We start from the raw sequence: 25,937 nt of genomic DNA, 5'->3' as shown, positions 1-25,937 counted from the left end.
ACCGACCTGTCGCAAAGGCCGCATTTCGGCGGCGAGTGAGCGCCTTGCTTTCCGTGCGGTGCGGCGGCGAAGGAGGCCCGTGTCCTCTTCCTCCTGCCGCGGGGCCAGCTCCCCTGACGGTGTCCAGCTGCGCTTAAGTCTGGCCGGTGCCACCTGTCTCCGCAATGCCCCCCAAGAAACAGGCTCAGGCCGGGGGCAGCAAAAAGGCGGAGCAGAAAAAGAAGGAGAAGATTATTGAAGTGAGTACCCACCCCCTCCCCCACTCATGCTGTGAGACCTCAGGGAAGCAGCCTCCTGGTTCCCCGCTCCACGGCTTCTGCTCGTGTCTTCCGGGACGACGTGTCCCCCTCTGGCTCTGTGGCCCACTGCCCCTTCCCCAGCCCCGTGATGACGCTCCCTACCTCTCATCGCTATAGTGACGCTGCTGGCGCCCCCGCACCCAGCCTCTGCTTCTCCGCCCACGCCCCCGCCTTCCCCGACCCAGGTCCGAAAGGGCACCCCTCTCCCCTACCCATTTCAGGGTTTTGACCTTCGCTAGTCCTTAACATTGAAGACGTTTCTAGCCTGGTGTTTTTGGAAAGTGCGCTGAATGGGCTTGGGTCAGACTTTTTCTGGGGGGTCGGCTCGTGAGGATCCTTTGTGTTCCAATTTTACCCATCACTTAGGAGGGGTAGTTGTTTCGAGCTAACAAATTACCACTTCGTGGCTTTTTCGATCCATTACAAGTTTCATAGAGTGATGGTTTCTTTAAGGTCGCAGCTCACCGTTTTGTACGTGGCTCTGTATATATACGTTGTGAATTAATCCGCTCTGCTTTAAAAGAGATTGTTTCAGTGTCACTAGCTGTATTAAGTGCCGTATTTGAATTTGTTATGTAGATGCGCATATATATGTGTGTATACACACACATTTATTCAGTTAGTGCCCTGAGTCTACAGCTCTTTATGGCCGAGGAACATTATTGACGTTCTTGAATGTTTTGTATTTGCCTTCTAATGACTACCAGTGAGTTTCCTGAGAGTGAACCATCAGTGACTTTTAAAAGGTTCTTCGTGTTCTTTGGATATAATTGGAAAAACCTATGACCATCTTCCTGCTTATGGTATACCTGAATAATGGACACCAAAATGTATGTTGGTTGTTTTGAAATGAGTTTATTTATAAATGATTACTGGTTTTGTTTATTTGTTTTTCAAAGGTTTTATTTATTTGTCAGAGAACACTCAAGCAAGAGGAGCAGCAGACAGAGGGAGAAGCAGGTTCCCCACTGAGCAAGTAGCCCATGCGGGACTCAATCCCAGCACTCTGGGATCATGACCTGAGTGGAAGACAAACGCTTAACCAACTGAGCCACCCAGGCATACCTAAATGATTACTGTTTTTAATATTTGGTAGTTATAGCCTTGAAAAACATCAGTGAAAACCCTCAAGGCTTCATAGTATAAACCTTATTGGAACTTGTCTTTGTCAATTTTTACATAATTTTTAAAGTCTGCTGGTTTAACATGCTTATAAAGAATTCTAGTAATCATTGCTGAGTTCCAGCTCTGAAGCAGAACCTGTATTCTTTTTTTCTTTTTTTTTCTATCTTTTTTTTTTTAAGTGGGCTCGAATTCATAACCCTATAATCATGGCCTGAGCTGATGTCAAGAGTTGGAGGCTGAATTGACTGAGCCACTCAGGTGCACTCTCCCAACCTGTATTCTTATTGCTAATTTGTTCTATTTAGAACTGTGATGAAGCAGATAGCCAGAACTTTAAAAGCAAATAACTATCTTCTTCACACATGTGTCTCCTGTCACCTTTTTGAACAATCTGGACACTGGCATTTGAGTAGATCTCTGGGAATGGTGATCTCATAGCACTCACTGCTATGTAAACAAGGGACATTTTAGGGATCACATTATACTTCTCAGTTTCCTGTACTAAGATTGAATTAACATGATACAAAGTGAAATTTCCTTATAGATGTGAAATTAAATGTTACCTGACAAAGTATACCTCCTACATTATTGAACTTTAACTGTATGCAGTGATTTTTATTTTAAATTGGCAGGAGTAGTATTTTTGTTTTAAGGAGTTTTACATGAAAGTTATGTACTGTTTCTCAACTCAAAGTGTAGGTATATAATGGGTTCATTCATCTTGTACACAGTTATTCTTAAGGTAAAGAGAAAGCAACCTTAGTTTCATTAATGAAAACTTAGCCAAAGAAAAATACAAAATAAGACAGCTGCGTTTTTTAACCAAAAATACCCGAACAGTGATGATATTAGCCTGCCCCTCCCTCCCATTTATCATATATGGTGGGCATCTTTTTTTTCCCCCCCCTTAATGGTAGTAAGGTTTTGTAGACTCAAGTGTACTGCATGGATATTTGCTACCAGTGGAGAGGTACAAAAATACCCCCTAGTGAATTTAGTGTTAAGTTTATCATTTGTTGTGAAATGAGATTTATGTAGAAAATTCTATTACTCAGCCTGGTTAGGAAACAATATATTTCTCTTTGTTAAATATTATAGATGACTTTTTTTTTTTTTTAACTTATCCCAAACCCTAGCATATCCTGATGGCTAGTGTATGGGGTTAAGGATGAAAATTGATTGAGGAGCTGGGAGCAAAGACTGATGTACTTCTTATCAGCAAAATGGAACTAATTCCTATATTATAGAGCTGTGGGTTAAATGAAATGATGTTTGTAAAATAATTGACATATAGATAATAAATGGCAGCTACTATTATTTACTATTTAAAAAAGAACTAGTAAGTGAAAATAATCAGACTGGCCTGTGCAGTCTATAAAGGGTTTACTTTCTGTCATCTGAAATAATTTCCTTCTGTTGCCTACATTTTTTTCTTTCTCTCTTTAACCTTTCCAAAATGTATTAATTGATTTGTATTAATAGGTATTTTCTTTCTGAAATGAGTATATAAAAATATGTTATGGTTCTGTTAGACATTTATGCAGTTATCTCAAATGGCTTATACTATTTGCTTTCTTATAGCTGACATTTAATAAACTGAAGTCAACTTTGAGAAGTGGATTTGAAAATGGAAAGAGAAAGGATCCTTGAGTTGTAGGGCATGCAAATAAATTGTCCAGCTAAGGACTTGTAGCAGCAAGAAAGTGGTAGTAAAACACCTAAAGAGATGGTATCCAGATATGTAAAGGATGGAGAAAGAGAAATGATTGGTTGCCAATGGAAAAACTTTAGTCAAGGTCAGTTGTTGATTATTTGAAGTTAGATTAACCAGCTGTAGAATATCCATTTCATGAATAGAGAACAAAAATACATTAGACAGTGCGTGTGGCGGGTGAGGGAGGTAGACAATGACTAACGAAATAAAACAGTGCTTGCTTCTGCTTACCCTATTTTCCCAAAAGGTAGTCTCTAGTTGTCTTGGAAAGACAACTAGATTGTCCTGTTCTCCCAACCCTTTCCCCTTGTTTTCACACATCTTATTTAAGGAGTGGAGGCTAGGCTGGCTGTAAAAGAAGCATGATTACTTAATGGGATGGCAGGGGGAAGAAGAAAGGGTCAGTTTTAAGGAAGTCTGGAGTTCATTGAATGCTAAGGCTCTGGAGCTTCAGGGAGCCATCCTTTTAAAAAAAAAAAAAAAATGTTTTCTGAACTGCTTTGTATTCAGTTTTGCACATCTGAAACATACACATACACTGTTCCTTCCTTATAACCTAAACTTTGGGACCATATTGATCCAATGAGGACTACTATTTCCAAGTTTATTTTTTATTTTTTTTTAATAAGAGATTTTTTTTTTTTTTTAGATTTTATTTCTTTGAGAGAGAGAGAGAAAGCACGGGAAGTGGAGGGTCAAAGGGAAAAGCAGGCCCCCTACTCAGTGGGGAGCCCAATGTGGTACTCCAGGATCCTGACCCGAGCACAAGGCAGTTGCTTAACCAACTGAGGCACCCAGGCGCCCCTCCCAGTTTTATTTTAAGCACGATTTGGGTTCAATTGTAACCTCCAGTCTTCCTGTCTCATACTCCCCACCTGCAAAAAATCCAAGTTAATCTTCACATACGTGTCCTAAATTCAAGAAAAAGGGAGAAAGCCCTTTTGAAGTATTCCAAATTATAAACCATCCTATTTTCAATAGGTGGTGTTAGTATCCCACATCAGCAATGTGGTATTCAGAAAGCTTTTTGTGTACCAACCTGCACAGTAACCTAACTAGGTTTCTCTGGAAAATGGTTTTTCATGGTGGAAAGAACAAAGACTTTGCTTGGAGTCCAATATACCTTGGTTCAAATATCATCTGTGTCACTTAATAGTTAACACTTAGTTAACACTTAGTGAGCCAGACACAATTATCAATGTGTTGGAGAGAGAAGACAAGCCACGTACAAGTGATAAATTTATGCAGCTTTTTTAATTCTCTCAGTGAGATAAGTTTTATCACCCTTTTTGTAATTGAGGAAACAGGTACAGGGATTAAATAACTTGCCCAAGGTTACTAAATTGGCCATTGGGAGAACCACCATTCACACCCAGAAGTGTGGCTGCAGGCCTCCTACTGTTAACCAGTGTGCTCCACTACTTTGTAGTAAATCTTTTAACTTCCACAACAGTCCTAAAAGGTTAGAGTGAGACCCACTTTACAAATAAGAAAACTGTGGCAAAGAAGGTAATTTGCTCAGTTTTGTTTGAGCTTAGAACTTTTGCAGCCTGGCTCGAGCTTATACTCTTAAATCATTACACTATACAGTCTGACTTCAGAATTGTTGAACAGTTCTCAGCTTCAATATAACATAAGATTGTTAAGAGGATTCAATAAAATATATGTTGACTTTAGGTTTCATGAGTGCTGAATAGATGTGTCCCCTGTCTCTGAAAAAAAAAATAATGATTTCTGAGCCCTACCCTAATTAAAGACTTTAAAATCACAACTCATTCATTATCTCTTTTAGGCTGGTTAATTATGTGCTAAAGCGGTGTAATTAAACCTGAAAAACTGTTTTTCTTCTGGGATCTGGAGCTTATATACTTCTATCAGAAACTGTTGTCATGAGTATTTTTTTCTAACTAGGCAAGTCCCCTTAGAGCACTTTTTTCTTTCCTAAATCTTCATATATTAGTATCTGTCTTGCTGTTTGTTATCTATCTTGCTTGTTTATTCAATAGTTTTGTGGTTAACTTATGGGGCATGGTTTGAACCCTAGTTATGCTCTTCTCTGGCAGGCCTTATGTAGATGTACTTGCACTTTGATCTTGAAATTTTTATCTAGGATTTTTCCATCTCCCCTACCTCCCATGAGAACTCACTTTTCTAAAAGGAAAGTGTCATTTCATACCCGGTTGCTGCATGTGCTCATTTCTTTTCATTATATCACATACTTGACCATCTTTTCTTCTTACTGAATTGAATGTTGAACTCTCTTACCTATAAAAACAAGGGACACCAAGGGCACCTTGGTAGCTCAGTGGCTTAAGCCTCTGCCTTCAGCTCGGGTCATGATCTCAGGGTCCTGGGATCAAGTCCCACATCGGGCTCCTGCCCAGCGGGGAGCCTGTTTTCCCCCTTTCTGCCAGCCCCTCTGCCTAATTGTGATCCCTCTCTCTGTCAAATAAACCTATTTTTTTTAAAAGGGGGGAGGGGACACTGGCCCTAAAAAAAACTCTTCAGCGTGTTTGTATGTCCTATTTTTTTTACATGCGTAAATTACAGAGTAATTGTAGAGTTTTGAAATATGGGATATTAAAACATGAGAGAAATTTAAGTAGGGGAAATGAAATTTTGGTATATGGTTGGATGTAGATGTGAATGAATAAAAAGATACTTCTTAATGAGAACCTTCTAGAGCTGAACTGTCTTCAACTTTGCAAATGTTAAGAAAACTGAAAGATCTGTTTTACTGATTTTGAGATTCTGTAAAGTTACATCATGCTGAATGTTCTCAAATACTAATTGTATCAGTACTGTTTTTCATTTCCATCGTGTCCACATAGGTATTCTGCAGCTGTAATACTTCCTATTACTTTGTCCCTTCCCTCAGAATAATACCAAAATGAAGGCTTTAAAATCGTCAGTTTATTTCAGACTGATTATTTTTAGAGGGTCTCAACGTTTCTTTCAATAGTATAGACCTTTTTGCCGCTTCATCCTTTCTCAGATCTACCCACAAACAAGAGAATGAAAAAGATGCAAGCTCCCATTTTAAAATTAAACATCTAGGGTCAGCTAGTTGATTCAGTTGGTAGAGCATGCAACTTTTTTTTTTTTCCAGATTTTATTTGTCAGAGAGAACAAGCAGACAAACAGGGGAAGCGGTAGGCAGAGGTCCTGAGCAAGGACCCCCCCCCCCCAATATGGGACTTGATTCCAGAACCCTAGTATCATGACCAGAGCCAAAGGCCGATGCTTAACCAGCTGAGCCTCCCAGGTTCCCTGAGCATGGATGGAACTCTTGATCAGGAGCTCATGAGTTCAACCCGCATATTGGGCATGAAGCTTACTTCATGATAAAGTGAAACATCTGTTTGAACCTCAGTCTACAAAGATTGATAGTGTATGGGTAAATTGGTAACTGGCTCAGTAGAAGAACAGAGCTCAACCAACTAAGCCACTCAAGCACCCATATAAATAAATCTTTTAAAAAAAAAATTTTAATTGTTTTGGGAAGATAATTCTCTTACAAAAAACAAACAAAACCAGTGGAGTACATAATATTTATGCAGTATTCCTAAAATGTGTTCGGTAGTACATAATCCCTTAGGGTACTCTGAGAAGAATGCATTTTGAAGTAAAAAAAATTCAGAATTGCTACATACTGCATCCCTTCTGGTAAAAGCTCTAAGATATCTTACATTTAAGCATTAAAAACACTGTTAGGCAAGCATTTTCCTAAACTTTCTTGACTGTAGGTCATCTTGTCCTGTATTCCAACCCTGCACATCCTGTAGAATTTATATTCTGAAACACACTTTGGAAAAAGCATCTTAGAGTAACAGGTTTAATAACGATAGTTTTAAGGTTTTAAGTATATATTGAATTGTAAAGAATTCTGGGTCAACTTGATGTTTTAGTGTTTCACATGTTTATGTAGCATACTAAAGAAAAGTTTCCTTTTGCATAAATGAAAGAGTGATTTTTAGATATCACTGAAAAAAATAGATGAGAAATTAATATAAATTGTTAAGATATTTCTGTACTCTTTTTCATTCAGGACAAAACTTTTGGTCTAAAGAATAAGAAAGGAGCAAAGCAACAGAAGTTTATTAAGGCTGTCACTCATCAGGTTAAGTTTGGCCAACAAAATCCACGTCAGGTAAATAACTTAAAATTTCTGCATTTTTTTCATATGGATGTAATAAGGCATTTGTTACAGATAGACGTATTTGGAATGGTAATTGTATTTTAAAATGGAATCCTACTCTAAAACTTTTCTGTATCTTGCCTCTGTTACTCAGCAGTATGTCTTAGATATTTCTCTAAGTCATTTTGATACAGCTCTAATTTCTTCTAATGGCTTCATACTATTCTACAATATGGGTATACTGTAAACATCCATTTCACTATAAGTGATCACTTTGTTTCTAGCTTTTTGACATTAGAATAATTCTATGAGAAATGTCTGTGTACGTGTGTTCTTAACAGGCATTTTTGCTTTTTTGTGACACATTTCTAGATCAAGGGAAATGGACTTCTTTTTTTTATTTGTTTGTTTTTTTAAAGAGAGAGAGTGTGAGAGTGCCAGCTGGGTGGGGAGGGGAAAATCCCAATTAGCTCCAAGCTAACGCAGGTCTCGATCTCTTGACTCTGAGATCATTATATCAGTGGAAATGAAGAATCTGATGGTTAACCAACTGACCCATCCAGGTGCCCCAGATATCTAATTTTAATAGATTAGATTAGTTTCTGTGGCGATTGTAATCCTTCGCATTTTCATCTGCAGTGCATGAGTTATAGGTACTAACGTTCTTTTTAATGTTTTCCAATCTGGTAAGTATAAATTGAGACCTCATTCTTTGCTTTGTTTCCCTCACTACAAGTGAGTTTGAGGTTTTTTTTGTTTGTTTGTTTGTTTTGTTTTGTTTTTTGGTTATTCTGTTTTGAGTAGCTTTTCAAATGGTTGTTGGCTGTCTGGGTTTATACTTCTCTGACTTGTGTATTCATATCTTTTGCTTTTCTGGTTGTCTTTTTCTTGTCAATTTATGAGAGACACCTTTGCCTGCATTACAGATAATTTGTGATGTTTCTGTTTCATTTGCTGTACAATAATTTTTATTTTTTGTACTGTCAGGTATGTCTAGCTTTTTAAAAATACAGTTAAAAAGTCTCTTGCACCACTGGATTATGTGTGTTTTTCCTAGATTTCTATTTTATTTTTAAAGTCTATAATTTGTCATAAATTTATTTTATATGTCAGTAAGTTAATATTCTTTCAAATAAATGGCCATTTACACCAGCATCATTTATCCTACCAAATTGAAATACCATTGTTGACATATAGTAAAGTCTCAAATATATTAGGATCTATTCCTGGATTTTCTTTTCTGTTCTGTTTATTGTCTGTCCCTAAACCAGTATCCCATTGATGTTTATTATAGTGCCTTAGTAACATGTTCTGTTAGCTCTTTTTTTTTTTTTAAAGATTATATTTATTTATTTGACAGACAGAGATCACAAGTGGGGGGGGGGGCAGGCTCCCCGCCAAGCAGAGAGCCTGATACGGGGCTCAATCCCAGGACCCTGAGATCATGACCTGAGCCGAAGGCGGAGGCTTAACTCACTCAGCCACCTGGTTGCCCCTGTTCTGTTAGCTCTTAAAGGAATCCTTTCCCCCAAATGTTACTTATTTTTATATTTTTCTTGGCTATTCTTAGGCATTTTGTCTTCCATACGAATTTTGAAATCATTTTATCTATTGACAACACGTTCAAAAAAGGTAGCTCCTTTTCTTCATGTTCTTTAGATCTTTCACTTTCTTGAGTTTAAGATTTTACAGACCTGCATCTTTATTTTAAAAAGTATTCTTTTTGCCACTCTGTCCTTTTGGAAATACTTTTTTTCATCTGAGAATATCAGAATATATGTTTGTGACTGCAATCTAAAACAAATTTCTCTCACATATATTGTCAGCAGATTAGTGCCTCGAGCATTTTTCTTTTCTTATGCCCAGCTTGATTGTAGAGCCAAAAACTATTGATCTTCCATGCTGCTAATTTAGTAGCCTGGTTTAATAAAAATGTATGCTTAGATCTTGGAGTCATCTTATTTGTTACATGAACTTAAATTTTAGTGACAATTATCTGTACAGTGGAAGGATAATTACCCTTGTAAGGTACCTGTGGTGGTTAAATTAGAAGATAATGTGGATCTTCTGGGGAATATGGGTGTGTGAAAAGAATTTACTTTTCTTCCCTTATTCCTTTTTTCAATCCTGTTCTCCTCTTCCTATTTTTTTCTTCTAGTGGGAAGTATATTGACAGATAATTTTATATTTTATAGACCCGAGAAAGCCTGAAATTTTCAGTGGTGGTGGTGGTGGTTAGGATTGATAGTACCTTCAGTATTATAATTTTTGATAATTTCTTGGGTACTTGGGCTTTTATCTGCAAAATGAGCAGCAGTCCTGCTGTTAGAGCCAGGCAGTAGGTACCCCACTGTAGGCCCTGTACTGTAGAGGATGACCCTACTCTTTGTCTCCTCTAGACATAGCTCTCCCACAGGCAAGGAGTCAGTGGGTTAAGGGAGTTTATACCATCCCTCACCACAATACTTCAGGGCCTACAAAGGTCATGTTGCCTGTACTTAGGGTATACTGTACTGCCAGTATGCCTGAAGTACTCAAAAGGAAGGTTGTGTGTTCACTTCAGCAACACATACACAAAAAAAGAAGGGTATGTGCTGGGAGTATGGACAGATCTGAATCCATACCATGTCCTTCCCCACACCTTCCACCTTCATGCACACACATGGTGGGATGAAACTCAGAGTGGGAGTTGATTCTTGTTTTACTGCTGTGCTCCAGCGTAGAACTCCATGGAACCTGGGCATTTTAAATTTGAACCCATCCTTCCAGGTTGTAAGGTATATTGATTAAGTAGGGGTACAAACCATATTTTATTTAGCATTAGTTTGATTTCTAACTTACAAATATTCACAGAAATGGTTTGTGGGCTTCCAATGTATCCTTGCTCTGGGTCCATAAATGTTTGAGATGAACCTCATGAGCAAACGATAGTTTTATTATAGATAAAATGCTTAAATTTTTCTTTTTAAAAAATGTTTTCCAGTTTTTCCATTTGAACACATCTACCGTCTGATCAAAGTTGGGATTTGGGATATCTTTAACCTTATAGCATTTGGCCATTGCCTTCCTAAAATTTCTCCTTCCTTAAGTACTTTTTTTGTGCTGGATTTCCACCTGTTTCTTTAATGTTTCTTGGACCCTTTTATGGGCTTTTTAAAGTTGTGTTGTTGGCTCATTTAATATTGGTTTTCTTCAGGGAACTGTCCTCTGCTCTTATCACTTTTTTTTTAATCACTTCTTTATGCTGTTCTTGAATAATCTCTTATACACTCAAAGTTTTAATCAATTATTATCGGTAAACTGTTTCTAAAATCTTTATTTCAAATCAGACTCTCTCCCCAGGTATCAAGATCCTTGTCCACTTGCCTTCTAAGTAGCTCTATTCAGTTGCTCTGTAAGCATCTCATACTCAGGATGTCTAAAACTGAGTTCATCTCCACCTTCTGCCCTGAAACCTGTTACTCCTGTATACCCTGTCTTGTTTAACAGCACTAACCATACATGTGATAGTCCTAGACCCCACCCTCTCTTTTCTACTTCATGTCTAGTCAGTCACTTTGTACTGTCAGTTCTACCTCCTTAAGAGTTCTCACCTCTTTTCTCCAACCTTGCTACTAATGCCTACTTTAAGCTCTTGTTTTCTTGCCTACAGCAGTTGCATTAGCCTCTTCATTTTCCTTGCTGTTCTTGGGCTTCTTCTAGTCCACTTTTCACACAGTTGCCGTTGTGGTCTTTATAAAATACAGTCTGATTGTGTCATTGACTTGCTTTAAGCCACGGAGTTTTACCTGTCACCTACTGATGCAGTCCAAACTTTTCATTGATGTTTCTCATACTGTGTTCCTTCTCGTGCCTGTATCTTTGCATTGGCTGGCTCTCTGCATTCGTTTTCTTACCCATCAGAAAAATTCATCCATAAAGTGTTAGCTCAGTCTAGTTTTCATAGGCATATAGGCGTTCCTTGTTCCCAGAGAACCATGTATTATATTACAGTTGTTGACATGTCTGTCTTCCCACTAGAGTCTGAGCTTCTTTAAATAAGCATCTTTATCTTTTCATCTTTGTATTCCCTGTCATCTAACATAGGACCTGACATATAAATGTCTGGATGAATCCTCTAATCATATTAGGTATGTAAATCGTGTGCCTGGAACTATGTCATATGTCATATTTGTTTTGTTTTATCTCCCACATTGACCTAGCTCAGTGTTTTTCCACAAGGGGAATAGGTATTTTGGGTGGTACAGTTCTTTATTGTCTGGGACTGCGCATTTCCGGATGTTTGCATTTCTGATCTTCAAAAGGCACCCTCATGTTTCTGGGAAGTGGGTGGTTGTCATAAGAAGAAAATCCCAGGTGAGAACCATTTACTAAAAGTGCTGGGCATGTAGCAAATGCTTAATAAATGCTTATTGCTGTAAGCTTTTGAATATGCTTTTTACTTGGCATGGTACCATTTATAAATTATTTTAAGTAAACTGATATCGCAGTTTCATTTAATAGTTTAACCATACGATTTAATATATACTTAAAGGCCATTGTAACACTGATACTAAGAGGTATGGATACATAAATGTGCAAATGTTTTGTTAGTGATGCTCTATGAACTATTGTATAATGAGAACAGTTTTCTTATATGAAACCAAATTTTCATATTATTCCTGGGAATATTTTAGGTAGCACAAAGTGAGGCTGAAAAGAAATTGAAGAAAGATGACAAGAAGAAAGAATTGCAGGAACTAAATGAGCTATTCAAACCCGTAGTTGCTGCTCAAAAAATAAGTAAAGGTAAATTTTAAATGTCGGAAGTATTTTTATCAAATATTCATATTTTAAAACCTCTTGATTTGTTTTATGAATACACACACACAAAAGGCACAAACCCATAAATACAGACAATAAACTGATGCTTTGCCAGAGGGGAGGAGGTTGGAGGCCTGGGATGGGCAAAAGGATGAAGGGGAGTGGGATGTATAGGCTTCCAGTTACAGAGTGAAGAAGTCATGAGTATAAAAGGTACAGCAGAGGGAGTATAGTCAGTGGTATTGTAATAGCATTGCATGGTGACAGGTGGCAGCTACATTTGTGGTGAGGGTGGCATATAGGCTTGTCAAATCTCTATGTTGTATTCCTGAAACTAATGTAACATTGTGGATCAACTACAATTTAAAAAACCTTTAATTTGTTTTGATGTATATTTTCTTCATATAAGCCGGTGTGTCTGCTATGGAAAGGATATTCCCTTTGTCAAAATTAAACTATATCAATGACTTTCTTATAATTCCTCTATATATGTGCATAGCTATGTGATTGTACAACTATAAATCCAGCCACTAGCCCCCCACTTAAGGTAAAAGTAAGGATTTAGATAGTCTGCTAGTTGATTTATAATATCTGTTCTTTGGTAGACAACCTGTGGTTCTATAAATTATAAGTTCCAGACTCTTGGTAGTATATCTCCATGTATGTTTTTATTTCTCTTTTACCTCTGCCTCATTGACTCAAACTAGACAAGTGACTATGGAATAACCTCTGAGTTTGTTTGGTTTCCCACCCCTGGGAATAAGAGTAAGAATGGAAGGAATAATGGTAAGAATAAAAGAAACAAAAATAGGTAAAAAATGGTGTAGAATGAGCTTTAAAGAAATGTCTTAATAATCACCTATAAGTGGTATTTTTCTCTTATATCAGTGAATGGAAAATAACAAGTTCACCAGTAGTAATTATATCTCAGAAGCTATACTTTGTGATCTGGCAGATTATAATACAAATACCATGTGCTATTTGACGTAGGTGCAGATCCCAAATCCGTGGTGTGTGCATTCTTTAAGCAAGGACAGTGTACTAAAGGAGATAAGTGTAAGTTCTCTCATGACTTGACTCTGGAGAGAAAGTGTGAAAAGCGAAGTGTTTACATTGATGCAAGAGATGAAGAACTTGAAAAAGGTATTTTTTTAAGACATTTTCTTAAAAATATCTTTTGGTTGTTACTAAGATATTTAGAACTTGAAGAATATTTTGCTCTTAGGAAGGCTGTGTTTGTTAAAAAAAAAAAAATTCTTTTCCACAAAATCTGAGTTGACAGCATTATGTCCTTTAGTTAAAAAAATGAGGATGTATAAAAAGCAGTTACTTCTTCTGGATTAGTCTCACCCTTTCTTCCAGTACTACCTTCTCATTTGCCTAAACTGCTTGGGATTTGGGTGAATAATTTCATAGCACTGTTTATTCCTATCTTTGGTGTCATTTAAAGAAAATGTGTCAGGTTATAAGTCTTATATCCAGCATTCCTGTCTAAGGAGATATGCAGTTTGTTTTGGGAACAGATAAAATTACAGTATTTAGTTTTCATATCTCTTTTTATTTAGATACTATGGATAATTGGGATGAGAAAAAGCTGGAAGAAGTAGTGAACAAGAAGCACGGTGAGGCGGAAAAGAAAAAACCAAAAACTCAAATAGTATGTCCTTTTCTTGAATTGAGTTGCTGTGATATTTATCATTAGGGAGAATTATGTGGCAAGGTATTTGCTGCTATTTTTTACTGGATTATTTTTTAAATTATTGGAGCTTTTTATAAAGTGCATCAAGCTTTGTCGGAATTTGCAAGTGTTAAGTCATACAAAATAAGATTCTTTTTTCAAAAGTAGCCTTTGAAAAGCATGTGACTGAAGTCCCCAAGTGTCATTTTCTGAGGTGATTTTACTTTCTCTCAGATATGGATGAACACGATCACATATTCAGACAAGAATTCTTTCCTTATGCAAAGTAAATGGAGGGACAGTTGATAAACACCTACACTAATGATGAGATTTTTAAATCAAGAAGGTGAAAATGAAATTTGGATAGGTAATGGCTCTAGTATTCCAGGAAATGCACTTTTAAAAATTTATACCTTTTTTCTCGGACCCAGCATTTATGCCCACATATTTACTTATAGTGCAGTTATAGTGAAAAACCTTGATAGCTAGAAAATTTCTAAACACTAGTTTTATTTATATCTGCTCTATTTTTTTTGAGGAAAAGAATATTGTTTATTAGTTAATTTTCACTTCTTTCTTTTAAAGTTTATTACCTGAGGCTTCAATACAATTGTATTCTGCACCAAAGGTCACTGTCCTTTGGTTCCTTTTGTACCTTGCTTGCTTTCTCCCTTCTTAGATGTGAGAAATTGCCTATAATTTCAGGTAATTCAAGTAGTATTTGTATCACTATTGCATGTGATGAGTTTTTAGGAAAGATCAAAACAAAATCATTGGTTTTAGTTTTTTATAACCACATTTTTTTTTCATTTATTTAAAAATCAGGGTTGGATTACATTTACAAAGGTTAAAACTGAGGCATGTCCTTTGTGTAATTCAGAATTTGTAGCAGTGTTGAAAATAGAAATATTGTATAGATCTTCTCTAAAGGGAATTTACCATTGTATTAAGTATTTTAAGATTGATTTACGTGTACGTTTCTGTGCCAAGGGTGTTCTGAAAAGTGAATAGCCTAAGGATGTGAATAAGAATGTACTTGTTCCATATATTTAAGCATTTACCTTGTAAATGGACTTCACTGAGCCACTACTGTGAATAATATTGTCTCTACAGGTGTGCAAGCATTTCCTCGAAGCTATTGAAAACAACAAGTATGGCTGGTTTTGGGTATGCCCTGGAGGTGGTGATATTTGCATGTATCGTCATGCACTTCCTCCTGGATTTGTATTGAAAAAAGATAAAAAAAAAGAAGAGAAAGAAGATGAAATTTCATTAGAAGATCTTATTGAAAGAGAGGTAACTAGAATTTTTTCCTACTATAAAACTAAAGTAATATTTATCATGAAATTATAATATTTACCACTTGGGGGCAATAACATGTTATTATGGAAGGGGAAAAAAATAGAACCTTTTCCCAAAGTTGCCTTATTTTTTTCTTTAGTTATTTTATGTCTAGAATATAAACCTAACCATAATCATTAGTCCATCATGACATTAATTTTAGGATTATGAAACAATTTTTTATGCCACTGGTTTATCAAATTCTATAAGATTGTTGTACTAGTATATTCATTAAAATGATATTCTGATTGAACTTGAAGTTTTAGATGTTTCCCCTGATGTCTTATTTTTTAGCCATTTTACTAATCAATAATACGTATTGAAGGAAACAACTCCTGCAGTTTTCCAGTTGTATATTTTATCATCCCTGGGGTCAAAACTCCCACTGTGTCAGTAAAGGGGAATATGTCTCATTGAAGAAAATCTTCTGCTCCTCATTTCTGGTTCAGCCCAAAAGAGGTTTACTCCATGAGATAGCAGATGGGGCCACTGAGTTAGTAGATATGGCTCCTGGGAGTGACAAGAAAATGTTGAGATTATTGGAAATACTAGGTTTAGGATTGTATATTTCAAATTATATCCATTTTGTCTTTGGATTGTCTAACTATATAAGTGTCTAAGGTTGGGATTATATACATTTGTTCTTAAATGGACATATTGTTTAGTGTCTCATATAAGGCACTATGCTATAATAGAAAATACAGACTTTGGAGTCTGGTATATTTGGGATTGTTTGTATCCTACTTCTGCCAAGTACTAGCTATTAACCTCGGTAAATTTCCCATATCTTTCTGTTTGCTTATTTGTGGAGATCAGCATGTTAGCGTATGTGTAGAAAACATTTAATACTGATAGCTGGCAGATGTTCAGGAAGTATTATTTTTCCATATATTTATTACTTGGTTATTGGCTCTGAGGAGCAGATGGTGTTTTTGCCTAGTTTTTTCCCTCTTTTCCTAAGGAACACAAATGATACTTGGATATTTTCATGGTACTTTTGATATTTTTTTGTTTTCAGCAGTTGACTTATTTTAAAACCATTTCTCATATGACAGGTTTTACTCATTTTCGGTATTGAAAAGAAATGCAGCTCAGAATAATATATTTTACTGTGTTTACAAATGTTTGTATCTCTGGACACTCATTTTACTCATTTCCATATAAAATGAAAATAAATCTGTTTATTCTAAATTTGATGTCTTAATAGTCACAGGCAAGAACTTAATTGCATTAAGAGAAAATTATTAAATATTGTTATAGGTGATTTGTGGGAAAATAAACAACTCTTTTGTCTTTGCAGCGTTCTGCCCTAGGTCCAAATGTTACCAAAATCACTCTAGAATCTTTTCTTGCATGGAAGAAAAGAAAAAGACAAGAAAAGATTGATAAACTTGAGCAAGATATGGAAAGAAGAAAAGCAGACTTCAAGGCAGGGAAGGCTTTAGTGGTACGTCCCAAACTCACCTGAAGAGATTCGTTATTTTTTCTTTCATTTTTATAATTTCTGTGTCATGCAAGAATTTATTTTAATTTAATCATGTTTATGTCTGAAATCCATGACCATGAAATGTTTGAATTTTACCATGAGTTGATATATTTGTGTATCTGAATAGATTAGCGGTCGTGAGGTGTTTGAATTTCGTCCTGAACTGGTTGATGATGATGATGAGGAAGCAGATGATACCCGTTACACCCAAGGAACAGGTAGTGATGAGGTAAGAAGAAGCTTTGGCACCTCATCTCCTCATGTTGATGAAGAGAAACAGTGGAGTATAACAATAGAATAGCATGGTTAAGAGAATCAACTCTAGGGCCTCAGTTCAAATCCTGACTCTAATCTGGGAAATCATTTACACGGTAGGTCTCTACCTTGATCTGTAATAAAGTCATAATGATAATCCCTACATGCAGACTACTTGTGAGAGTTAAATGAGTTTATAAAATTATATTATAGTTCTTTATACAGAAAGTAGAACAGTGACTGGGGTAGAGTTAAATGCTTGTATGTGTTAGCTAAAAAGTGTGTGTTTTATTTTCCTAAAAAAAATGATTTTTTGTTTGTTTGTTTAATATTTTATACTGGAAAAAAAAAACGGGACAGAGACTAAAAGGAACAGAGTAAGGGGAAAATTGAGTAGGGAGCAAGAGACAACAGCAAAATCACTCAGTTACAGGCAAACATAGCTGATTATTCATTTTTCATATAGTATAAAATTTTAACCTCTGTCTTTGAGTTGAAAATAAAAATGTCATATTCTGTATGTGAGAGGAAGAAAGTTGAAATATGACATTGCTACTTTTTTTCCCAAGAAGTTTCGGAAAAGGAGTGAATTTTGGCAATTGTCAGTTATTGTTTTCACTTGGCATTAGTAATAATTTTGTTTCACTAAGATAAATGTCAGAGGTAAAAGGTAAGTAATTTATGAAAGCTGTTCTCATAAGTAACAACTTTATTTTTTATGTTTTTAAAGGTTGATGATTCTGTGAGTGTAAATGACATAGATTTAAGCCTGTATATCCCAAGAGATGTAGATGAGACAGGTATTACTGTAGCCAGTCTTGAAAGATTCAGCACATACACTTCAGAAAAGGATGGTAAGTATGCTAACTTTTGTATTCCAAGATCCCAAGAACTAGGATGCTGTCTAAAGATAGCAGGGGTGGACAGTTAGACCAGACTGGCAAACTTTGATGTCTGCAGGTACCAGACTGGTAACATAAATATGTATGGTTTGGCTATATATAGAAATAGTGAGTCATGGAAGCTGTACAATTGGTGGCCAGGTGGATCCTGAAGCCATTAACTGGAAGTAGAAGGGGACAAAAATGAATTTGGAGATGTAGCTAATCAGTTTGGAACCTCCTGATTTTGAGATATTTTAATTATCAAACGTGACACTGTCAACAGGAGGAAAACTTTTGAAAATCATTTTCTTTGGTAGCTCAGAGTGAATGAACGTGATCACCCAGGCACAATACTTAATGTGAGAACTTTGTAGAATATACTGCAAACATCAGTTAGAGTACTCAAAAGAGGGAAAGCTTGAGAAGTACAAAGGAAAAGAAAGAAGAATTTCAGAAAAATTAAGTAGGATTTAGACTGGAAGTCTTTAGTTGTAGTAAGAAAGGAATTGTAGGAATTAGGGTGCCAGTTTTCATCAGGACTGCAATGATAAGAGGAATGAGGAGAAAAATAAGTGCAGATCACTCTTACAAATTTTGTTTGAAGGGGAGACATGGTCATGGGAAGGGCTTATATACCAGGGGAAAAAGATCTGGGAGAAGAAGAAAAATGGAAGATGAAAGGGTGTTAGTTACAGAAACAAGATCTGGAAATGGAAGTAATAAGTTCAGTTAAGAGTGAGAATGGGGGAAGGACTGGGTGGTAAGGCTTGTTGATAAAATTTATGTCTAATGGTGCCTTGACTGAGGAGTTGAAAGAAAAGGGAACGTTTGGCATAGTTAGTATGAGAGGAAAACGTAGAATACTAATCAAGGCAGAGGTTGAGAGAGCAAAAACTAACCTTATTTTTACAATAAAGGAATGCAAGTTATAACTTGAAAAACTGGCTTGCCCTCCTGGGGTCTGAGTGCTGTCAGCCTATTGTCTTAATGCCAATCTGAAGACTGGATTTGCTCCTTTTAGAAGTAGGGCTGGTAACAGTAGGGAAAATTGCAAGTACTTCAGAGTTTATAATCCCCCAAGACTTGACATCAAAGATGTTTAAAATAGCTAAAATCTAAGTAAGGCTATTAAAAATTGTCTTTGTGTAAATATTGGTGTCTTTGAACATTAAAAGACAGCATTTTTGTTGTCTCAGTATTTCCTAGCCTATAAAGTAGCTGCATAACCCTAGGTTCTTTTTTTCACAATTTGATAGGTTGAAATGTTTTTGGATTCACATCTCTTTGCAGCATTACAACTAGTGTGATTTAACTGCTGTCCCCCAAATCAAAAGCTAAGTAGCTGCTAATAAACATTTTTTGATTCCATGGTCATTTATTCAAAATACTATGTGGAAGTTGACTTTCTAAAAACCTAATTGCTGGGTCATATAGGAAACACTAAATTATATAAGATAAATCTTGCTTTCAAATGTATACCATTAAGCAATCAAATGTCTATAGTGCACAACATACCTGCACTACGTATATAGCTTAAGCTTTCTTAGGCTTAGAAAAAGATCATTTCTTGGGACGCCTGGGTGGCTCGGTTGGTTGAGCAGCTGCCTTCGGCTCAGGTCATGATCCCGGCGTCCTGGGATCGGGTCCCACATCGGGCTCCTTGCTCGGTGGGGAGCCTGCTTCCCCCTCTGCCTCTGCCTACCATTCTGTCTGCCTGTGCTCGCTCTCTCCCTCTCTCTCTCTCTGATAAATGAATAAATAATCTTTTAAAAAAAAAAAAAGAAAAAAGATCATTTCTTGTTGGAGTAATCTTAGGAAAGGCTTTCATTGAAAAAGGAAAAAAAATGTAGTATGTCTGTGACTCTCAGTTGCTAATGGAATAGTGTTTGCTTCTTGGCCTTACTGATTTCAATGTTTACTTTTAGAAAACAAATTAAGTGAAGCTTCTGGAGGTAGGGCTGAAAATGGTGAAAGAAGTGATTTGGAAGAGGACAACGAAGGGGAGGGACAGGAAAATGGAGCCATCGATGCTGTTCCTGTTGATGAAAATCTTTTTACTGGGGAAGATTTGGATGAACTAGAAGAAGAATTAAACACACTTGATTTGGAAGAATGACACCAGACAAGTCTGAAAAAATTAAGCCAGCTCAGCATGAGTTGAAATTGACTACAGTAATTTTTTTCCACCTAGAATTCTTCAACAGGATGTTTATTTCCCATGCTGATTCTGGAGGGCTTACTCTCCTCCAAAAAAGGAATATTCTCCCTACGTCTTGTCTTCTGACTTTGGCTACATCTCATAGTAAGTTCAGAGTAGTTCATGATAAATTGAAAATATAATGGTCATTGCAGAAAATGATTGTTGTAACTGTCCATTCAAGTAGGAAGTGTGACTGCTTTTCCAGCTTTTTGTTTTCATTGGGCATGTATTATAAGAACAACATAAATATCAATTTAAATTTAAAATACCCTTCATTTAATACAGTTTTTAATGAGTGTTTTTCTTTGTATTTATGTGTTTCAAAGACTGCCTAAAATATGAGCACTGTATTTCATAAAGGAAACTGCATATGCAGATTCAGTATTGTATATCTTTGGACGATTAGATGGACATTTAAAAAGAAACTTCCTTAACCTGACAGAATCAGCTGCAATGCCCTGTGTTAAACTGTTTTAAATGTTTCCCCTCTTCTTTTTTGCCAATAAAGTTGTAAATAAAGACCATCATACATTAAAATCCTAATATAGTCCTTTTTTTCTTTAAGTTTTTATATGAATATTTTCTTAGAATTTATAGTTTGGATTATATATAGTTCGGATTATATAGTTAGCACAGAAGGTATACACAGTTAATGGATTCTCTTAAGTGGTTATGGGACTACGTAGAATACTGACAGTACTACTTTGAATTCAGTAAACTATGAATTTGGCTTTAAAGAGACTATAGATAAAACTATAGGAAAGAGTAATTCCCTAATTGATAGATATCAGCCTAATTAAATATCACCTACAGAACTAATTACTACTTAGCCATTTTTGTGGAGACCAATGGTATTAACAATATTACATGCTGAAATTTGATTACAATGAAAGAGTGTAAACAAATTCACCAGAAAACTGAGCTGAGGGTCTTTGTCATTGAGTTCCCTGAAAAATTACGATGATACAGTTAAATGGACATAATTTACAAATGGCAAATTGTGCCAGCAGCTTTTTGTCATTTTATTTTCAAATATTTGTGCTGTGTTTCTTTTGTTATCTGCAAATAAAAATGGATTCTAAAGCATTAGACTAAGATAATAGTATGAGCATATCTAGTGATGGCCCCAATTTCATTTCTGCCTCAGATAAATTGTTTGATTTTTAAATCTGAAACTTAGTTTCTTCATCTGGGTATAGCAGTTAAAGTGCTTCTCAGTTATAAAACCTAAGAAAACATGATTGTAAATTTTGTCAAATGATAATATCAAAGTTTATAATGACTTATTGTAATTGACACTTTTAAAATGTAGAACATGAACCAAGTTTATTTCCCATATGCAATGAAAGTATACTGTGAATATAAAAAGACTGCTTGAGTTTTAAAATTTTGATCTATGAAAGATTGTTCATTTCTTTATGAAAAATTTTAAATGTTACCAATTATAATATTTAATAATGAAATATTTTCAAAATAATGTAGAGTTTAAATCTTTCTAAAGCTATAAACCAAGCAATTCTTTTCTTTTTCACTTTTGAAACCATCTAAAACTTTTGCAAATAATTGTATTACTTAAGAGCTTACCTTTAGTCTTTTACTTTAGGCCCTAAATTGTGTGTGTGTTTAAATGTATGTGGAAGGCCTTTTTAAACAAAAGTATGCTGAAGACTTTTAGTTCTTGAATTTGAAGTAATACTACCTTACAGCAAATATGTGATTTTGAAAACCCAGATTTTCTTTAGTAAGTCAGTCAAAGGGAAATGCTATCATGGAGGTAATTTTTGATACCAACAATTTTTTTTTTAAAGATTTTATTTATTTGTGGGGCGCCTGGGTGGCTCCGTGGGTTAAGCCACTGCCTTCAGCTCAGGTCTTGATCCCAGAGTCCTGGGATTGAGCCCCGCATGTGGCTCTCTGCTCAGCAGGGAGCTTGCTTCCTCCTCTCTCTCTGCCGGTCTCTCTTCCTGCTTGTGATCTCTCTCTGTCAAATAAATAAATAAAATCTTTAAAAAAAAAAAAAAAGATTTTATTTATTTGTCAGAGAGAGAGTTTGAGAGCACAAGCAGGCAGAGTGGCGGGCAGAGGCAGAGAGAGAAGCAGGCTCCCTGCCAAGCAAGGAGCTCAATGCGGGACTTGATCCCAGGACCCTGGTATCATGACCTGAGCCTAAGGCAGCAGCTTAACTGACTGAGCCATCCATGCGTCCGGATACCTACAAATCTTTAAGATGGCCTTCACCTATCTTGCCCTTAGGTTTCTTCCATTATAAATACAATCAATATATGCTCAGAGAATTCAAAATATTTTAATATGAGAAAATAAAAATGTAAAATTAAATCTAAAATAACAGTATATTTCAGAGGCCAATCAATACAGTTTTGTATTATCAACAGTACAGTTATGGTATATTAGTGCAGTAAATCTGAAATTAGCTCCTTTTTTCAAACCTATTTACACATAACTACATAGTTTTTTCCTACAAATTGTTCTTTTTTCTCATTCCCATTGTTAACATAGTATATCTCTGTAATCTAATTTCAGTTATGTGACTTATCTTCATTTTAAAAGGCTTGTGATTTAGACATTCAGAAACTTACAGTATAAGCCTTCCATAGTTTTGCACTTATTTCCTTATAGTCTGTAAAATGAGATTATTTTCCCAAATGTAAGAACTTTTAGTTTTCTCCTCAATACCCAGATTTCATCAGCCCATGTTCTTTTAACCTATTAACCACTTTTTGGGTAATCTCCAGGTTGTACCAATGTTCTCAGAAGAACATACATCAGTGTTTTTGTTTGTTCGTTTGAACTATTTTATTTATTATTTTTATTTTATTTTTTGTTTTTTATTTTTTCAGTGTAACAGTATTCATTATTTTTGCACCACGCCCAGTGCTTCATGCAATCCGTGCATACATCAGTTTTATTCTACATGTGCATCTGTTTCTACCTGTGAATCCTTGACCTATTTTTATCTTAGTCTTAAGGTTCTGTGTGTATCAGTGACAAAGGTCATCAATACCACTTTGACCACACTACATATTTTAAGAATTTTGTGATGGTGTTTATTTAATATTTATTTTGAGTAATCCTGTTTATGGCATATAAAGTAAGAATGTGTAATTGAAAGTACTTGAGTTAATAGAAACCCCTCAATTTAAAAGTACAGTGTATAATACACTAATTGTGTGGATCAGTTCGTAATTGTGCATGTTATTGTATATGTTGTATGTATGCGCTTAGAAAAGTTCAACATAGGGTAGTAGAATCCACTGCAGTAAGTTATGTAATGTCCATCCTTGAATTTAGTTACTAAATCCTTGTGATGATTTTGTGAATTAACATGTGATTGAGAAGCCAGTTAATTTGTGGAGATAATGCATAACTATACCAGCTGTTATCCATTCAGTTATAGTCAAGCTAATTAACTAACTACATTGGTAGTTCACTCCATGGATTATTTTCTTCTTATATGCTAAGAATTATTAGGTAGTCCAATACCTCTTGCACTGATTACCCACCACGGAGGAAAAGTAAATAATTAATATCTTTTATACTCCAGAACTATCTTCTACTCCTGTAGGGGGGTGGGGATTAATTGCTAATAGTTTTAGCCTATTTATCTTCAGGCAGGACTAAAAAGAATTATGATACCATCTAGTTTGAGCTAATCATTGCCGTTTTTTAATTATTTGATTGGTCTTTTTAATTTTTTTCCCCAGTGTAGTCTTTTAATGGGAGGGGTAAAGACTCAGCTAACTAATATGCATGCAGCCTTCAAGGACACTTAGATGTGTGAAATGGCTTATATATAGGAGACCCCATTCATCCTTGACACCCATGCCACACCTCCCCTCTCCTGAGATTTTTGACAGAAATGAGCTTGATCATCCAATATTAGAGATAAAAAAAAATTATATATACTCTTTATTTAAAACAGTAAGAATCACTATTAGAAGTGACAATTATCAGCACAGGTGAGTTGTCTGTAAGAAAACAGTGTTCGGAAGGCTGGGAAGGCATTCACTGAAACAGTAGTTTCATGCTAATCATAGAACCCTGCATCCATACACAGCATGCTACTGTACAAACATGTAATACTCCTTAAAAACATAGGAATGTAAGAACAAGTGAAACGGTTTAGGATCAATTTTCCTGATAATTCATTTGCATAAAATCAAAAAGTTTCATCTGGGCAGGAACATAAATCTCTTCATCCTTTACATGTGTCATGTATATATAAAAGGAAGAAAGGAAAAAATTTCTTATTTTCTTAAATTCTTTATTTGGCAGGGGTGGGGGGTGGGATTGCAGAGGGAGACAGAACCCCAGACAGACTCCCTACGCAGCACAGAATGTGACCACAGGACAGGATCTCAGGACCCTGAGATCATGACCTGAGCCTAAATCAAAAGCCAGACTCAACTAACTGAGCCACCCAGGTTCCCTTATCATTTAATACAACCTTTAAATGCTGCTTAGAACTCTGCCAGTTTATTTGAAGTCAAATGAAAATAAGTACAGATTCTTTTTTAAGTTTCAGTAAGATTCTTAAATGATAATGCATATCACTCACTGCATTCTTCCTGAACAGAGTTGAATGGTGCTAACAGTTTTCAAAAGCCTGTCCATCTTTTTCATTTTCTCTTCTCTTTGATAGTTGAAGATCAGAAGACCAAGTGCAAAACTGACTGTCAGAACTTGTCCAGAGGCAAACAATAAAAGCATAGGAAAAAATTAAAAGTGAGCCAATAATATTTCAGAGGCTTTGACAACAAACTTAAGCTGCTAACAGGTTTATTCTTGTACTTATGTTTTTGTATCTGATCTAATTTCATACAAAAGAATCATCATACTTGTCTGTAGAACCGGGAATAAGTTTTTCTATGAGAAGTACATAACACATTGGAATTTGCTGTGCAATGGCCTTCACATGGAGATTTTTGCCACAGTTTTAAATGAAATTTATTTTTCAAAATGTGACCTTATATGGTGAGTTACTAACATTTGAAGGCGTAAAATAGGCAAATTTCAGAGGTAAATTGATAGAAATGTCTGAATTAATTCCTCTGATAAAACCAAGTGGCTTTTCAGAGTACCTGGGAAGCTCAGTTGGTTAAACATCTGTCTTCGGCTCAGGTCATGATCCCAGGGTCCTGGGATCGGGTCACACATCAGGCTCCCTGTTCCTTGGGGAGTCTGCTTTTCCCTATGCCTCTCCCTCCACTCTTTCTCTCTCCCTCTCTCAATATCTTTTTTAAAAAACCAAATAGCTTTTCATTAAACAGATTTACTGAGGTATATTGACACAAACTATGCATATTTGAAGTAAACAGTTTTGTTTGACAAATGTATATACCTGTAAAATCATAATCACAGTTAAGATATGTTGTACATAATCAGCCACACCAGAATATTCCTCTTGCCTTTGGTAGTCCTTCCATCTTCAAGCAAGCACTTATCACCATAGTTTCATTTGCATTTTCTTTAACTTTATGTAAATAGAATCCTATGTATTTTTTTTAACTTGGCATAATTATTGGAGATATATCCATGATGTTGGAGGTATCAACAGTGCATTCTTTTTTGTTGCTAAGTAGTTTTTTCTTGTATGGATAAAATAACTTGTTTATCTGTTAGTCTGTTGGTACATTTTAGGGTTATTTCCAGTTTGGGGTTATTATAAAATTACCGTGAATATTCACATACAAGTCTTTGTATGAACATACAGTTTCACTTCATTTGGATAAATACATAAAAATGGAATGTCTAGTTCATATTTCTTTTTTTAAAAGATTTTATTTATTTGACAGACAGAGAGGAAACCACAAGCAGGGGGAGTGGGAGAGGGAGAAGCAGGCTTCCTGCTGAGCAGGAATTCTGATTTGCGACTGGATTCCAGCACTCTGGGATCAAGACCCGAGCCCAAGGCAGCCACTTAACTGACCAAGTCACCCAGGTGTCCCATCTAGTTCATAATATTAGCTTTTAAGAAATTTCTACGATGTTTTCAA

At 35.9% G+C, this 25,937-nt stretch overlaps 1 protein-coding gene across 3 annotated transcripts; it reads left to right on the top strand.

Moving 5' to 3' along the window:
- Window positions 1-25,056, top strand: ZC3H15 (zinc finger CCCH-type containing 15). Of its 3 annotated transcripts, XR_199826.3 has the most exons (11): window positions 1-239; window positions 7,187-7,288; window positions 11,953-12,064; window positions 13,070-13,222; window positions 13,645-13,736; window positions 14,871-15,053; window positions 16,399-16,545; window positions 16,712-16,813; window positions 17,570-17,693; window positions 19,649-20,025; window positions 24,584-25,056. XR_199826.3 is itself a non-coding variant. In XM_004757848.3 (10 exons), the coding sequence occupies exons 1-10, from the start codon at window positions 165-167 to the stop codon at window positions 19,837-19,839; spliced, it is 1,281 nt and encodes a 426-aa protein (XP_004757905.1). In that variant the 5' UTR covers window positions 1-164; the 3' UTR covers window positions 19,840-20,466. The 3 variants fall into 3 exon arrangements, 2 of the variants coding, with proteins under 2 accessions (XP_004757905.1, XP_012914494.1); XM_004757848.3 differs by lacking the exon at window positions 24,584-25,056 and having other exon boundaries at window positions 19,649-20,466; XM_013059040.2 differs by lacking the exons at window positions 1-239; window positions 24,584-25,056 and adding an exon at window positions 1,001-1,129 and having other exon boundaries at window positions 19,649-20,466.
- Window positions 25,057-25,937: the final 881 nt, after the last annotated feature.

This window comes from Mustela putorius, unplaced genomic scaffold (genome assembly GCF_011764305.1).
Source record: "Mustela putorius furo isolate JIRA1106 unplaced genomic scaffold, ASM1176430v1.1 tig00003867_pilon_pilon_pilon, whole genome shotgun sequence".
NCBI classification, from domain to species: Eukaryota; Metazoa; Chordata; class Mammalia; order Carnivora; family Mustelidae; genus Mustela; species Mustela putorius.
Note: the sequence above shows the minus strand (reverse complement) of the source record. Positions and strands in the feature narration are given on the sequence as shown.

Coding starts and splice junctions, on each gene's coding strand:
- ZC3H15 (XM_004757848.3), top strand. CDS start 165: ATGCCCCCCAAGAAACAGGCTCAGGCCGGGGGCAGCAAAAAGGCGGAG. Junction 7,289..11,952: donor GCCAACAAAATCCACGTCAG/GTAAATAACTTA, acceptor GGAATATTTTAG/GTAGCACAAAGTGAGGCTGA. Junction 13,223..13,644: donor AGATGAAGAACTTGAAAAAG/GTATTTTTTTAA, acceptor CTTTTTATTTAG/ATACTATGGATAATTGGGAT.